We start from the raw sequence: 16,025 nt of genomic DNA, 5'->3' as shown, positions 1-16,025 counted from the left end.
CATGCGCACGCACCCGTGCGTGCTCGTGACCAGGGCCACGTCACGCACACTCGCTCTCATCACGCATGCGTGAGCACGTACACACGCATGCGTCCATAAACAGCGCTACCCAACGAAGCCTTCACGCGTGGACGCCGGTGACGTCATTGCCACCAGTACACGACCAGGGATAATTTGGTAGGATACGCTTCGAAAGACGAAACCGGAAGTGTGCACTTTTGTGTTCTTATCCAAGATTTCACACGAGGAATGTCGCCCCCTAGTGTCGACACGGCACATCGACCCTTCCGTGTTTCACTGCCCGTGTGCGTGACCTGTTCCCACGACACAACGCACGAGCTCGTCCTCGTGATTCCTCCCACGGGAAGGCATCCAGGCCGGAAGTGCGAGCGAAATAAAAGTAGACATTCTGCAACAAACACAAAACACGAGCGGTAGCTTTTACTTTGAAAACGACAGGTTGGAGACGGTGACATGTTTTCCTTCAAAATAAAAGGAAAGGAGTTTCAGCTGCCAGTGGTATAAAATCGTATTAATAAAAGCTTTGGTGAAGAGTATTTTACACCCCCTGATATTTTTTTTACAGGAACCCCAAAAAACGATTAAAAACAAGTCACATGAATGCACCATTATCCCTGGGTGCGTTCAAGGACCGCACTAAAAAAGGGAAAAAGTCAACATGAAAAGAACGTTTTGATAGAAATAAGATGAGAGAAAATGGGCGAGTAGAGGCACACTACTGAGTATTTTTTTCATATCTTAAAATAATACAGTGTCACAACTTGTAATTACTCAGTACTTACCCTCAAAAATTCTAGTAGTTTTTATTTTGGTATGCAAACGAAATATCTGAAATATAACACAGCCAGACATTGCTAAAAGGTTCATAATATTGTTTTATATCTAGAACTTTATTATTTTTAATCTTTTACATACACATTTATAAAATGATGCAAATTGAGGAAATTGTTTTAATATTTGGGGTATTTACGGGTGTTTAGGTACAAATTTTGTAAAAAATTTGGGTACTTTGGGATGCGCAGGAACGAATTAAGATGAACGCCATTAATTCATATGGGGAAGAACGTTTCAGGATTCAAACACATTACTCTATAAAAATACTTGGTTTAAAATAGGGGACTAGCCCAATACTTGTGTCACTGGTTCTGGGTTGATTTACACAAAACGACCCAATTGTTAAGGTTTTGCTTTACAGAATAACCCAAATTGTTTGGTATAAAATGAACCGATTTGGGGGTAGTTATTTTAAGGAAAAATACTCCCTTCGCAGCGGAATTCTCTTGTTGGAAAACATGACAAAACCCACGAGGGTTGTTTTTTATTATACAACACCAAATGTTTGGTCAAATCAACCCAACTGCTGGGTTGGTGGAGTTTTCTATGTGGGTTCTTTGTGTAGCAAACTCGGGGTTTCTTTGTGGACTAATTGTTTTCGTAAGCTGTCAAACCTACAATATTTTTAAATACTAAATTACAAGACATAGTTGCTTCAAATTCACAAGTATTGGGTTGGTCCATTTTAAACCCAAACTCAAGTTACTTTGTGGAGCCAAACTCAAGGTTTCTTTGTGACCAACGTTTGTTTTTTTCCAACCGTCAAGCAACTTACATTATTTTCAAATACCAAATTACAAGACATAGTTGCTTCAATTTCAAAAGTATTGGGTTGGTCCATTTTTAGACCCAAACTCAAATTACTTTGTGGCACCAAACTCGGGTTTCTTTGTCGGCCCAACAGTTTTTCTTTTGTTTTTTTAACCATCAAGCATCTTACAATATTTTCAAATGCTGATTTACAAATTCACAAGTATTGGGTTGGTCCATTTTAGACCCAAACTTAAGTTGCTTTGTGAAGCCAAACTCGGGTTTCTTTGTCAACCCAACAGTTTTTCTTTTGTTTTTTTAACCGTCAAACATCTTAAAATATTTTCAAATGGCAATTCACAAATTCACTAGTATTGGGTTGGTTCGTTTTAGACCCAAACTCAAGTTACTTTGTGGAGCCAAACTCGAGGTTTCTTTGTGGACCAATTGTTTTCGTGAGATGTCAAACCTACACTGTTTTCAAATACCAAATTAAAAGACAGTTGCTTCAATGTCACAAGTATTGGGTTGATCCATTTTAGGCCCAAAATCAAGATACCTTGTGGTGTCAAACTCGAGGTTTCTTTGTGGACCAATTGTTTTCGTGAGATGTCAAAATTACAATATTTTCAAATACCAAATTACAAGATATAGTTGCTTCAAATTCACAAGTATTGGGTTAGTCCATTTTAGACCCAAACTCGAGTTACTTTGTGGCCCCAAACTTGGGTTTGTCTGTCGGCCCAGTGGTTTTTCTTGTTTTTTTTAACCGTCAAGCATCTTACAATATTTTGAAATGCCAATTTACAAATGTAAAGGTCACAAGTATTGGGTTGGTCAATATTTGACCCAATCTTTTCTTTGTTGGCCCAAACCCTGGGTTTCTTTGAGCAAACTGTTTTTGACTTTGTTTTTAGCTGTCAAATGTCAATTTAAAATACAAATTAATAAGAGTTACAATGACCAAATAAATAGAGTATTTGGCTAGTATTTAACAAACCCTTCAGGAGTTATAAGTACACTGCAAAGTCGGAACAAAAACAAGTGAACGCATAAAAAAAAGGGTGATTTATTGTCAAAGCGTGAGACATTATTTATACTCATATCTTTTTCAATATATGTATGTGCATAATTCCTGGTGATCTCTAAATTGTGCCTCAGGCTAATTATGATAAGCTACAGTATATACAGACGTCCATCACCGCCCGTTGACGCGCGTGTGTTACTGTATGACAGTAAATTCGTCCACCCGCGATTCGGTATCGACCAAACCCGGGAAAAACCCTGGCCCCGCTTCATCCTACAGTGCGACCAATCGGTTCGAATTAAACACGTTTTTTCCCCACAAAACAAAACAAAAAAACAACCACATGAACATATCATGAAAACGGTGGAGTTTCTCACTTTTGCTGACCCAAGGACGTTCAGACCGGGGTTAACACTCTAAGTTTTGCGTTAAACTGACCTGCTATATAAGTATTTTGACCCATGCCAAAAAAGTTTGAAATAAACAATAGCTTTGCCCTCATATACATTCTTTGGCAGGGGGAAAAAAACGGTGTAGCAGGTAATACTAGTTACTCCAAGTACAACATGCGTAGCCAACAAGTCTGTTAAGTGTCACACTGAGCAGAGATTTGAAAACTGTTAAGTGCATATCCTACGTTTCCTTTCAAAATAAAATTGTGCTCAAAGAGTCACTTATTTCATTTTGTGGCTGTCATTTTTAGAAAGTAATAGCATACTTGTGTTCTAGGTGTTATTTGAGAATTGACCTAATGTCATATATGATCTGTCGCCGGGACGCTTAGTGGTGCACTTATTCTAACAATACCGTTTTTCTTTTTTTTTTTTCTCGTGAGGTCGTAAGCCATCCTAGGATCGGCTTCCGTGATGACCGACGTCAATGTAGGGTGCTCTAAGTGTAGACCGGGTGGGTAATGAACGACCATGGCACCGGTCTCAAACCACAATAATAAAAGGGAAGTTTGAGCCTGGCATCTGGATGGAAGAAACATGAACAAGTACAATTAAATAAAATCAAACACCCTGAAAGAGGAATTCACAAGATTATCTGATGACCAAGCATAAATATTAAGATTTTTTTTTTAACATAAAAGCCGCCATCGTGGTTTTACAATCATAAATATGGTTCTGATTCTCGGATAGGCTTTCTCAGACGGCACCTTAGCTTTAGTTCGGACTTTCTAGTAGGCCTTTTAAAACAGCGTGGACGTGAAAACCGACTGACCTGGTGAAGGGTATTCTCGGCGCGGATTGGGCGAGTAATAAACGGGCATAGCAAGGGTCATGACACCACGATTAAAAAAGAAGTTTAAGCTTGGCATCTGGAGAGGAAAAAACATATAAAGTAAATAGAACTAAACACCCAAAAAAAGAGGACTTCACACATTTGATGACCAAGCATAAATCCAGTTGTGTTTTAAGAGCGGCTTCTGCAGTTGTGCTATGTTGCCTAACAAAGTTGAGACTTTCTAGTCGGGATGGAGAGAAAAACCTTAGTTTTGAGTTTGGATTTTCTAGCAAGCTTTCTTAGACGGCATGAACGGGAAAACCTGACTTTTTTTTTGACTGTGATGTCTCAAAGGCAGGTTTTAAAAAGATTTTTCTTGCTTCCCGTAAACTTGAGGAATGACCTGGGCTGTGTAAAGGACTACGTCATTTCTTTGAAAATGGTATTATGCTTTTTGATGATTAAATGCATTAAAAAACACATTGTAGGTCTCTCTTAAATTCCTCTTGGTCATCGCTAGCCATCGTCAAACCGAGAAAAGAATATTTCTAACGACGTTTGGAGGGAAAATGTAAAGATTTTAAAGGTGGTCACGGAAAAACAAAAAGGGGAAAGTAGTAGTAATAGTAGTAGTCTCTCGCGAACGCCAGTCGGGCGGGCTTTTTGGAGTTTTTCTCAGCAGTCCGAGTTGTGCGAGTGGGCGGCGGCGGCGGCAGCCGCCTCCAGCTTCCAGTCCCGCTGGTCGTCAGCGGTGTGTTGCGAGGTGGCGGGCGAGAGCGACATTTGCCGCCGGGGGTTGCCGCTGTGCATGGTGTTCCAGTGGCGCTTGAGGTCCGAGGCCTTGATGAAGGCCTTGTCGCAGGAGCCGCAGTTGAAGGGCCGCTCGCCGCGGTGCTGCCGCTCGTGGTCCTTCAGGTGCGACTTGTGCTTGAAGGCCTTCTCGCAGAGCTGGCAGGCGAAAGGCCGCTCGTTGCTGTGCACCCGTTCGTGCCGCTTGAGGTCGGGCCCTCGGATGAAGGCCTTGCCGCACACCACGCAGCGGTGCGGCTTGAAACCCGAGTGGATCTTCAGGTGCTCCTTGAGGTGCGCCGCCGTGGTGAAGGCCTTGGGGCAGTGCTCGCAGCCGTAGGGCCGGTTGGCGGTGAGCAGCCGCTCTTTCTTGGCGCTGTGCTCCAGCGGTTTGGGCACGGCGCCGGGCAGAGCGCCGCCGTGGTCGCGGTGGCCGTAGAGCAGGTACTCCAGCTTCATGTCGCCCGAGGACGAGGAGCCCCAACCGTGGGCGTGCGGGTCCTTGGCCAGTCCCGTGTTGTAGGCGTGCGGCTGCGGTACGTGCGAGCCCCCGGCCCCGGCCATGCCGTCCATGGCCGTGTCGTAGAAACTGTTCTTGCGCACCTCCTCCATGGCCAGCTCCTTGAGGATGGCGTCCTGCGCCCGCAAGCCGTGGTCGCCGGGCGGCGCCTGGTTCTCCCGCGTCTTCATGTTGGTCAGCTCGCGCTTCTGCGAGCACAGGTTGTCCAGGAAGTTGATGCCCAGGATCTGTCCCGACGACATCATCATGTTGATATCCTTCTTGCGCACGGCCAGCCGCGCCGTGTACATGTAGTTGAGCACCTCCTCGAAGATGTCCGAGCGAATGAAGTCCAGCTCTACGATGGAGTTGTCCTCGTCTGTCTGCTTCTTGAACAGCTTCTTGAAGTAGTTGCTGCAGGCCGCCAAGACGCAGCGGTGAGCCCGGAACTCGATATTCTCCACCACCACCACCACGTCGCAGTGCTCACCTTCCATGCGCTGCTGGTTGAGCATCTTCAGGAAGGTCGCCTTGTGGTCGTAGTCGATGTAGCGCAACAATTCAGACATGGTGTTGAAGGGGAGCAACCTGGAAAGGCAGGAAAGGGGCGGGGACTGAGTCAACTCGCACAGGGGAGAGAAAAATCAATACCGCACCATCACGGAACAATTCCCCACAAAATACAGTTTAGCGGCGCCGGGTTTAGATTGGACTATCGGCCCTGATCTGGTGTCGCGTGTTTCCATAGCAGCAACACACTTGACTCACGCCAGTCTTAAAACACAGAGACAAGTCCATGCAGACCTTATTTTAATGTGACCTAAAACTGAATCATATGAATGAGTCTGAATGTTTCAACTGCATGGAAGCAAAAAAGCCATAACACTAGTTCACTTTGTGTCCTGAGACATTCATAAGAAAGATAAAATCGTATCGGAAACACTTAAAGCTCTAGTGTGTAACATTTCCCGTCTAGATGGCAATGTTGTCCATGTGAACAAAAAACAGTGCCAAAGAGCACAGCGTGAAAAATAGCATTGGTATGATAGGCAAAAATACTTGAACTATTTTTAAAATCAATTATGTTTTTTACAGAATGAAAGTTTGTGTGGCCAGCAAAACGGCGCAGTGGTTAGCGCGTGTGCGGCACAGTTCTGAGGTAATGAGATCAAACCTCCCGTGGGGAGTTTGCATGTTCTCCCCGTGCTTGCGTGCGTTTCCTCCCCTTTTCTAAAAAAACGTGCGTCAAGATACTTTGCTGGTTCAAATTGTCCCTAGGTGTGAATGAGCGAGTGAGTTGTCTGTCTCTCTGTCCCCCGCGACTGGTTGGCAACCAGTTCAGGGTGTCCCCTGCCCACTGCCTGAAGATAGCTGGGATGGGCTCCAGCAACCCCGCGACCCTACTGAGGATAAGCAGTGCAGATGGATGGATAGTTTGTGTACTACTAGGAGGCACAGTCTCTCAGGTTACATCCTATGTGTTGACTTGGTACGTTTACACACAGGGAGTAGTCGGATTAAGGTCAGAGTATTTCAGAAATTCGGGTTATGCGAGGCTAGAAACTCCAAATTTGCTCTTATTCTTATATTTGGGGTAGGTGAAACACGAATTTTTTGGGCTTGATCTGTGCACATTTTAGTCATTCAGGGTCGAAAGTTATGCCCTGCTGATTTTTTTACGCCCGCTTGATAAACTATCCAAATAACAAAAATATTTTTTTAGGTGAATACGTGATTTTTTTCTCTGCTTGACTTTTTGTCACTCAATGTTTACAGCAATACCATAGAGAATTCTACCTCCTGTTTTTGGCCCCTTTATTTTATTATAAAATAATATAAAAATATTTGTTCTCGATATGGTTAATACGCTTTTTCATCTTTAATGGCTTGATCTGTACGCATTTTAGTCACTCAGGGACCACAGGTACCCTCGTTTTTTCATCGATTTTGAAGCTTGACCCTCATGCCACTCACTTAAAACAAATTGGCACTTCACATTCATTAAGAGTTTTATAAAAACACTAGCTTTGGCCACAATTTTATTTTTACCTGAGCAATTGTTAGGCACACTGAGGCTTGACATCTGTGCTTGTTTATCATTGATTTTGCAGATTGACCTCGTGCTACTTATGTGAAACCAATCGGAGCCTCGGATGCATTGATTTTTGAAAAAAACAAAACACTAGTTTAAATCACAATTCTCTTTCTATCCTATCTGCTGAAAAATACAATTTTTCTAGCTTCGCCTTTACAAATTTAGCTCTCTTAGGATTGATAAGTGTGCTTGGTCTTGCTATATTTTGCAGCTTGACCCCGTGCAATTCACTTAAAACCAGTTGGGGCTTCAAATGCATTGCAAGCATTCCATAAAAAGCACCAACTTCAACCACAGCTCTCTTTATATTCTACCTGCTGAAAAATACTATTGTCTAATTTCTCCTTTACACAATTTGAGTCACTTAGGATTGATAGGTGTGCTTGGTCTTGCTATGTTTTGCGGCTTGATCCCGTGCAATTCACTTAAAACCAGTTGGGCTTCAAATGCACTGAAAGCATTCCTATAAAGGCACCAAATTCAAACACAGTTCTCTTTATATCCTAACTGCTGAAAAATACGATTTTCCAGGTACACCTTTACAAATTCGAGTCACTTAGGATTCATAGGTGTTCTTGTTCTTGCTTTATTTTGCAGTTGGCCCCGTGCAATTCACTTAAAACCAGTCGGGGCTTAAAATGCATTGAAAGCATTCCAAAAAAGCACCAACTTCAACCACAATCCTACCTGCTGAAATTTCAATTTTCTAGCTTCACCTTTAGAATTTTGAGTCGCTTAGGCTTGATAGGTGTGCTTGTTCTTGCTATATTTTGCAGCTTGACCCCGTGCAACTTATCTAAAACCAGTTGGGGCTTCAAATGCATTAAAAGCAGTCCAATTAAGGCACTAACTTCAACCACAGTTCTCTTTAAATCCTTCCTGCTGAAAATTCAACTTCTCAGCTTCACCTTTACAAATTTGAGTTCCTTATGATTGATGAGTGTGCTTGTTCTAACAGCTTGGCCCCGTGCAATTCACTTAAAACCAGTTGGGGCTTCAAATGCATTGAAAGCGTTCCAATAAAGGCACCAACTTCAACCACAGTTCTCTTTATATCTTAACTGCTTAAAAATACAATTTTCTAGCTTCACCTTTACAAATTTGAGTGGCTTAAGATTGATAGGTGTGCTTGTTCTTGCTATATTTTGCAGCTTAACCCTTGGGGCTTCAAATGCATCTAAAGCATTCCATAAAAGGCACCAAAATAAACCACAATCCTCTTCATCCCCTACCTTCTTCTTCCGGTATCCTGCACCCCCTTTCTGCAAGTCCAAACAACCCAAAAGTCTCCGTTTTGCATCCAGAACCCTTTAAATCTGTACCAAACCCACTACAACCACCTCAGAACCAAACTACTTATAAACATGTCGTTTCACTTTGGACGCCTGTTCGCTGTAACTAATCACCCGTGACCCGTTCCCACACGGCGCCTGTGTCACTCGTTTAGTTCCACCACAACTTTTAAGTTCTACTTAAAGTCTTAATGAAATAAAGCACCTTACACTCGCGGACATGCTAACGAAAACGAACTAGCTAAACATTCCGAGCAAGGGGGGAAGAGAAATAACTACGACGAAGACTGCGAGGTTTCGACAAAACTAGCATACTTAGGTAAGAAATTCGGCGGGGAGTTTGCGGTTCGGACGACTAAATTTACAATTTAGACAAGGCCGAGAAAGAGACGAGAAGAATAATTCACATTTGACTGCGCCCAGCCATTTTGACCAAGCAAGCTCGGCTGGCATGTTGTTCGCCGAGGAAGGAGAGGGGAGGGGGGGCATGGGGGGATTGAGGGGGGGCGAAAGGAGCGCGGAAACGGCGAAGGGCAGGTCGTCGAACTCGGTGACGCGGACGAGTGTTCCGCTAAGCGAGCGCCTTTAAAGGGCGAGAGGAAAACATGGTTCCTACCCGAAGCCCGAATGCGAATGCCCGTGTTGTCACGCAAGGCGAGTCGACGACGAATCCACACTGGCTGGCTGCTGTCGTTTTTCCTCTTCCTCCACTTTCTTGTTGTGGCCGCGGCGCCCCGTCGGAAAGGACACTGTGTTACAGCGCCGCATAGCGCCACGGAGGTCTTACTGCAGCCGTTATGTTATTCATTGGAATTAGAATATTGTCATTGATATCTCATCTCATTAGCTACACCGCTTATCCTCAGTAGGGTCGCGGGGGTGCTGGAGCCCATCCCAGCAATCATCGGGCAGTGGGCAGGGGACTCCCTGAACTGGTTGCCAGCCAATCGCAGGGCACACGGGGACAGACAACTCACTCGCTCATTCATACCTAGGGACAATTTGGACCGGCCAATTCACCTGAAATGCATGTTTTTGGAATGTGGGAGGAAACCGGAGTGCCCGGAGGAAACCCACGCAAGCACGGGGAGAACATACAAACTCCGCACAGGAAGTCATGAGCTGGATTCGATGTTGCAAAACATTGTACGCAAGGAGATTAGATATGGCACTCCAGGGTAAAACCTGTCATACAAAGTATTTAAAGAGAAAAAGGATAAAAGACTATCATGAAGAATAGGCAAAATAATAGCCCCAACAGAGTGCCTAGAAAAACTGTTATTAGGGTGGAAACATTTGGAGAGGGATGGGAGCCACCAGACTGTAGCTGCCCAAGAAACACCACAGGAAATGGTGCCCCTACTTCCCGAGTGGTTAAGTCAAGTCATGTTTAATGGGATGCCCTTTATCACAAGGAGTCTCAAAGGGCTGCACATACCACCGATTATTGCTAACTACTTTTTCTCTTTTATTGTGTCTCTTTTTTTCCTCTCTCTTTCTCTTCGCGCTCTCTTTTCTCCATTTCTTTACCTTTCTGTCCCTTTTCCATTCCCTTTCTTCCTTTCTCTATTTACCTCTTTTTCTTCTCTTCTCTCTTTCCTACTCTTTATCTCTGTTTTTTATTTCTCTGTCTCTCTCCCTTTTCCTCACTCTCGTTTTTCTTCTCTTTTTCTCAATATCTCTTCTTTCTTTTTCTTCCTCTTTCTTTGTTTTCGCCCTTTCACGTGTTTTTCTTTTTCTCCCCACTTCCTTTCTCTGCATCTCTCTCTTTCTCTCTTATCTACAAGTCTGGCCCCCTGAGAGCCCTTTAACACCTCGTGGCCCCCGAGCTCAAATGAGTTTGACGCCCCTTCAATAATGAATCAAGATCATCTCCGTGGCGGTGGAAAGCGTTCTGACACTGAGCTGCATCCAACCAACCAACCAATTACTACTAACTTTTAACTATTTAACCAATCCCCAAATTTTCCGTTTTAATTTCTTTAAATATTCCTTCCCACATTCCAAAAATTATGCATGTCAGGTGGATTGACGGGTACAAAAGAAATGGATCGCTGGATGGATGTTGTATTATATTTGTTATTTTTTATTATTATTTCATTTTTTATATAAATTATTTACTATCATTTCGTATGTTAAAATATTTCGTTTTTTAATGTAAATATTTTCTTTGAAGTATTTTAAAACGTATTTAATCAAATTTATATCACCTCATAATACTTTGTGTATGGTTGTCCTGCTATGTATTGTTTAGCGCCACCTTACTGCAATAAAACTGAATTCTTTCAAAAAAATAATATTGATATAAATAATAAACATAAATACACACACAATTTATACAAACCTGCATTTTCATGAAATTAGCATTTTATTTACATTATATAAACCTCACCTAAAGTTATCCGACATAGCTGTCCACCATCTTTCTGCTACGGGTACCCAAAAACGTCAAAAAGGTTGAGAAAAAAATAGAGAAGTAAACTGATGCGTTTTGGTCACTTTGCGTTTCCGCGGTTTGTATTCTTCCCAATACTTTGTAGCAGTCGTTTCCGGTTGCTCTACACCACTCAGTGACATGCCGTGGTCAAATAACACTGCCCCTTTAACCAGTTGGGGGAAAAAAAGTATGACCGGACGAACTGTCTGACTAAAAATGTATACTAGAAAAAGTCCTGTCTTGAAAATGGAGTATAAACTATAGTAAAATAAGTGAAATTAAATACTAACTAGCAAACTTAACCAACTAAAAATGTATCCTGCATAAAGTCTAGTCTTGAAAGGTCAAACTATAACAAAATGAGAAAAGAAATGAGTACATATGAATGTAACGGGTGTAGTAATAACTTTTGTTTTATTGAAATTCCTGCTGAAATATGTGTATAGTTTTTGGTAAATGTCCTGCAATGATGAGTCCAACAGTGCCATCTGCTGGTATGGGGTGGGGTTTGGTTTTGGCTTCTGACATGTGACCGGGAGGCGGGGTTTGTTGGCAGTCTTACCAGAGAGAACTGCAATGGTAAGACACATCTTTTGGTGCTCCACAAAAGAAGTTAATTTTAAACATTATAACCCCAGCTGACAAATCTCTAAACATGCACAGTAATGTGATTGATATTGTCAAGCTGTTTAGGTTTATTTTCGTTTTGTTTCTGTTTTACTAAACTATGAATTCCCCTTGTAGAGATCAAAGAGATCAAAGCCAGCAGAAAAGCTAATGTTGTGACTCATCCATTTGCAGGTAACTTGTACCCGTTTTTATACTCATTATTGTTTTCATTTCTATTTTCTCATATACATTAAAAAAGGATGATGTTGGTTAAAATTCAGACGAAAGAAAAATATGTTGAATCCATTGTAAACGTTAAAAAGCCACTATACGATCTCTTGTTAAAATGTAAAGATGTAAAAATGTATTTTTTCGGGGTGCGCCCTATAACCTGGTGCGCCTTATAGTGCGGAAAATACGGTACTAAGTATGCAATACACTATGTCAAAGAAATACAAATTTCTCCACCTATCAAAATTACCATTGGTATGCCAAGCTCATGTATTTTTCCCTAGTATTCAAATGTTTTTTGCACCACTAGGAGGTGCTAAATATTACACACTGTCCCTCACTTATGTGTGTTTGTTTCCTTTTTGTGACACTTTAACTTTTTGCACATGTATAATGACGATTAGACTTTTATTAGAAACTAATAGTTAATATTATTAACTATTATAAATCATGAAAGCCACTGTTTTCGATTAGGTAAGGTTTTATATGCCAATTCGATTAGGGATAACTTAATTTTGTGACGAGTTGCATGACCTGTGACAATCCGATTTGCTCTTCTTTAAAGGGACAGTGTGTAATATTTAGTGCAAAAAACTTTCATGCGGTAAATATAAAAACATTGATTTGAATACTAGGCAAAAATACATGAACTCTTATATGTCAATTTCAGACGCTGCCCTTCTTTCGAACGATGGTAAGTTGAATTTATTCGCAAGTTGCTTCAGTGCTATATTTTGTATGTATAAGTATGTTTGAGACTTGTATAAGTAACCTGTATTGTTTTGTACTAAATAATAAACATTTCATAAAATAATTTGCTCTATAGAGATAAATAAAGTTGAGTTTAACTTACTTTTGGAAGATGGGCTTCAAGAGTTAGGCGACTTTCTCATCTGTGGTAAAAAGTGGAGCGACCGCATCACGCTTTCTTATTCCACTTAATTTCAAATAAAACGTCTCTCCTCTTCTTTACACCAACCATATTGAATGGATGCACGAAACATTAAACAATGAAAATGTCAAAGTTCTTAGCGCGCTGGAGATACAGTATAGAATGTTTACACACAAACTGGGAAGAGGAAGGGGATTTCTTCTTCTGGGTGGATGCTGAGTTGCACACAATACAAAATCGAACATACAGCAATTTCCGGATATTTTTCGACATCCCGTCGTTAGTAGGGGAGCGTCTGTATTTAAAAAAAATCATAGGTTGAGAAATTTGTATATCTTTTGCATAGTGAAAACCCGACTCAGCTCACCTCCATGTTTGTCTGCAGTCTTGTTGCATGTTGTTGCACTGGTTTCCGTTCGCTTTAGACAACAGTGCCATCTAGTGGTCGAATATTACACACTGGGGCTTTAAAAATCAGCATAAAATCTTGTTTTCAATCACAAAACCCTCTGAAAGACAGACCAAGTGAAAGCCCCAAAGGGGCCGCGACACAGCGCACATGCCACAGGTTGCCCATCAAAGCTCGATTCTCACGACAAAAACCAAACACGGTCGTTTGTGTTGTGACGTGTCAAAGTTTTATTCACCGGAGAAGGAAACTGCAACTTAAAACGGCCACACATCGGCCATCTTTTCCCGCCAAACCGGGGATAAAACCTAATTGGCTATTGAGATGGGTGGGCGGGGCTTCGCCGGACACATTCAAAGCCTGCACGGGAACATTCAAATGACTTCATGGCCGAGTAAAAGCCCAAATGCGAGCGAACGGCAAACTAAAAAAAACAAACGACTTTGATATGATTTTCAAAATAAAATACGCAGTTCAAGTACAAACGACCCCCGTCCTTTAAAAATAATCAACGAGAGATGGAAAAAAATGGCCTGGTGTTCGTATTTAGTGGCATATCTGACGGGAAATCCAACTAGAGGAAGGTTAAATAGTGCACGAGCTAAAACATAGATGCAGATTCCGTCGGAGTGATGGCTTTTACTTCATAAATAAAAAGAGAAGCGGGCTGCAACAACTCATCTCATAAAAACGCTTCAAATCCATAAGGCAGTGAAAGCAAGTCGCTTCGATTCTTATTCTAAATTCTTTGAGGATGTATAGATTTATCCGGGATAATGGGGGGCGTGGCTTGTGTGACGCTAATGCTAATAACGGCGCGTGGCGTCCTTGGCCGCATGCGTTCCTTTTTTTTTTCTCGGGCGTTTGCGACTAGCGGGCTAAAGCCGGACAATGCGGAAGGGAAAGGAAAGGAAGAAGAGTTTCGGGTCCCGCCGTCAAATGTGGAATTTTCAGATGTCGAGCTTACTCCTGGAAAAAAAAGAGGAAAAAAAAAAAAATCAGGGTGTGAATTATAGTAGAAGAGAAAAGGGCAAACTACAGCCCGCGGGCCACACGCGGCCCAGCCTGGCTTCTGAATCTGGCCCACCCAAAATTAAAAATAAAAGCATTAAAAAAAAAAAAGCACCAATAAAAATATATTGATTGGGGGTGGGCAGCACGGCGGCCCAGTGGTTAGCGCGTGTGTGGCACAGTTCTGACGTCATGAAATCAAATCTCCTGTGTGGAGTTTGCATGTTCTCCCCGTGCTTGCGTGGGTTTCCTCCGGGCACTCCGGTTTCCTCCCACATTCCAAAAACATGCATGTCAGGTTAATTGGCAGGTCAAAATTGTGAATGAGCGAGTGTGTGCTCTGTGACTGGCTGGCAACCAGTTCTGGGTGTCTCCTGCCCGAAGATAGCTGGGATGGGCTCCAGCACCCCCGCGACCCTACTGAGGATAAGCGGTGCAGCTAATGGATGGATGGATGATTCGGGGTGGCGAGAACTTGCAAGTTCGATTCCTGGCTTCTCAGAGTTATGTCGAAGTGTCCTTGGGCGAGACACTGCAGGTAGGTGCCCTGCGTGACTGCCTGTGCCTACTGGTGCGTGAGTGTGTGTGTGAATGGGTAAACTGTAAAGCATATTGTAAAGCACTTTGGGAAGTCTTCAGTGACTTGAAAAGTGCTATATAAATGCAGTCCATTTACAATTTAGAGCCACTCTTCTCCTCAGTGTCCCCAATTAAAAAAGCAGGGTAGATTTTATTATAGATATTTAAAAAAAATAGCAAGTATTAATCGTATTGATATTAATTCCACAAAAAACTACTTCGTTACCTGTATTACATTTTGCCTTTTTTCAATGCATATTATTAGATTTACTGCTTAAAAAAGGATGTACAAATCCGAGTGTTTCAAAATAAAATTAATGAAATGTACCAAAAAATAAAAAAAATAAATGCACATTGTTGGTAATATTAAAAATGTCTTTTTTTGGTCATTTTTTCACATGAGTGGAAATGTTTACAATAAAAAATGCTTACAATGGAGATACTGTATCACTAATTGAAATACAGGTGATATGAGAAATTGGAATCTATGTCTTTAATAGATTTTTGGCACACCAATTTGACTATATCAGATGACTAATTTCAGTTAAAAATGGAAAAGGCCGGGCAGCACAGCGGCGGAGTGGTTAGCGCGTCTGTGGCACAATTCTGAGGTCATGAAATCAAACCTTCCTGTGTGGAGTTTGCATGTTCTCCCAGTACTTGCGTTGGTTTCCTCCAAGCATGTTTTGGGTAACAATTTAAGTACATAAGCACACTAGAACAGGTGGGACCTGATCACAAATCATTTAGCGGAAATCTATTTTGAATCAAAATGTTCTCTTTTTTTATGTGTACAGTTCAGTAGACCGAACCTTCCTGTGTGGAGTTTGCATATTCTCCCCATGCTTGCGTGGGTTTCCTCCCACATTCCAAAAACATGCATGTCAGGTTAATTAGCCGGTCCTCGGAATAAAGTGTCTGTCTCTGTGTGCCCTGCGACTGGCTGGCGACCAGTTCAGGGTGTCCCCTGTCCACTGCCGAGAAAGGCTGGGATGTGCTCCAGCACCCCCGTGACCCTACTGAGGATAAGCGATGCAAAAAATGGATGGAGGGATGGTAAAGAGCTTCACATTTTCTTTACCATAGTTTTGGGAAATGGGACTAAATAAATAGCATTTATTTTGCAAGGCAACTTCCCTTCGTCATTACCTAATTAAACATAACAGTATTCTCTTACAAACTTATCAAATCGATGCTTTTTTTTAAAAAATAAAGCAACACAATTATTATTATTATGCAGGATGGAAGTCAGTGTTGTGGTCTGTTTCCGCAATATTTTCAGTTTCTCATGAAGCCCCCTAGAAAACAATTGCCCACCCCTAC

General features: G+C 42.0%; 2 protein-coding genes across 23 annotated transcripts in view; both read right to left on the bottom strand.

The window, feature by feature from the left end:
• Positions 1–2,652: 2,652 nt before the first annotated feature.
• Positions 2,653–9,279, bottom strand: LOC148376645 (zinc finger and BTB domain-containing protein 14-like). Of its 2 annotated transcripts, none has more exons than XM_088349660.1 (2): positions 9,151–9,279; positions 2,653–5,735 (listed from the first exon to the last, which is right to left on the bottom strand). In XM_088349660.1, exon 2 carries the CDS (start codon positions 5,714–5,716, stop codon positions 4,535–4,537), a length of 1,182 nt encoding a protein of 393 aa, XP_088205786.1. In that variant the 5' UTR covers positions 5,717–5,735; positions 9,151–9,279; the 3' UTR covers positions 2,653–4,534. The 2 variants fall into 2 exon arrangements, with proteins under 2 accessions (XP_088205786.1, XP_088205791.1); XM_088349665.1 differs by lacking the exon at positions 9,151–9,279 and adding an exon at positions 8,850–9,015.
• Positions 9,280–13,318: 4,039 nt separating this feature from the next.
• The window catches only part of LOC148376644 (band 4.1-like protein 3), a 57,043-nt gene continuing 54,336 nt past the window's right edge, over positions 13,319–16,025 (bottom strand). For all 21 annotated transcript variants that reach the window (XM_088349636.1, XM_088349474.1, XM_088349553.1 and 18 more), the window contains one exon: positions 13,319–14,081. Coding sequence is in view for 1 of the 21 variants with exons in the window: in XM_088349553.1 (XP_088205679.1) it covers positions 14,076–14,081 (6 nt within the window). In the remaining 20 variants the exon portion in view is untranslated. The remainder of the gene's footprint in view (positions 14,082–16,025) is intronic.

Source organism: Urocampus carinirostris, chromosome 1 (assembly GCF_059441175.1).
Source record: "Urocampus carinirostris isolate Australia breed hairy pipefish chromosome 1, RoL_Ucar_1.0, whole genome shotgun sequence".
In the NCBI taxonomy this organism is placed as follows: Eukaryota; Metazoa; Chordata; class Actinopteri; order Syngnathiformes; family Syngnathidae; genus Urocampus; species Urocampus carinirostris.
The sequence above is the reverse complement of the archived record's forward strand: the minus strand, read 5'-3'. Positions and strand labels throughout refer to the sequence as shown.

Excerpts from the sequence above, each read along its gene's own strand:
- LOC148376645 (XM_088349660.1), bottom strand. The coding sequence starts at position 5,716 with ATGTCTGAATTGTTGCGCTACATCGACTACGACCACAAGGCGACCTTC.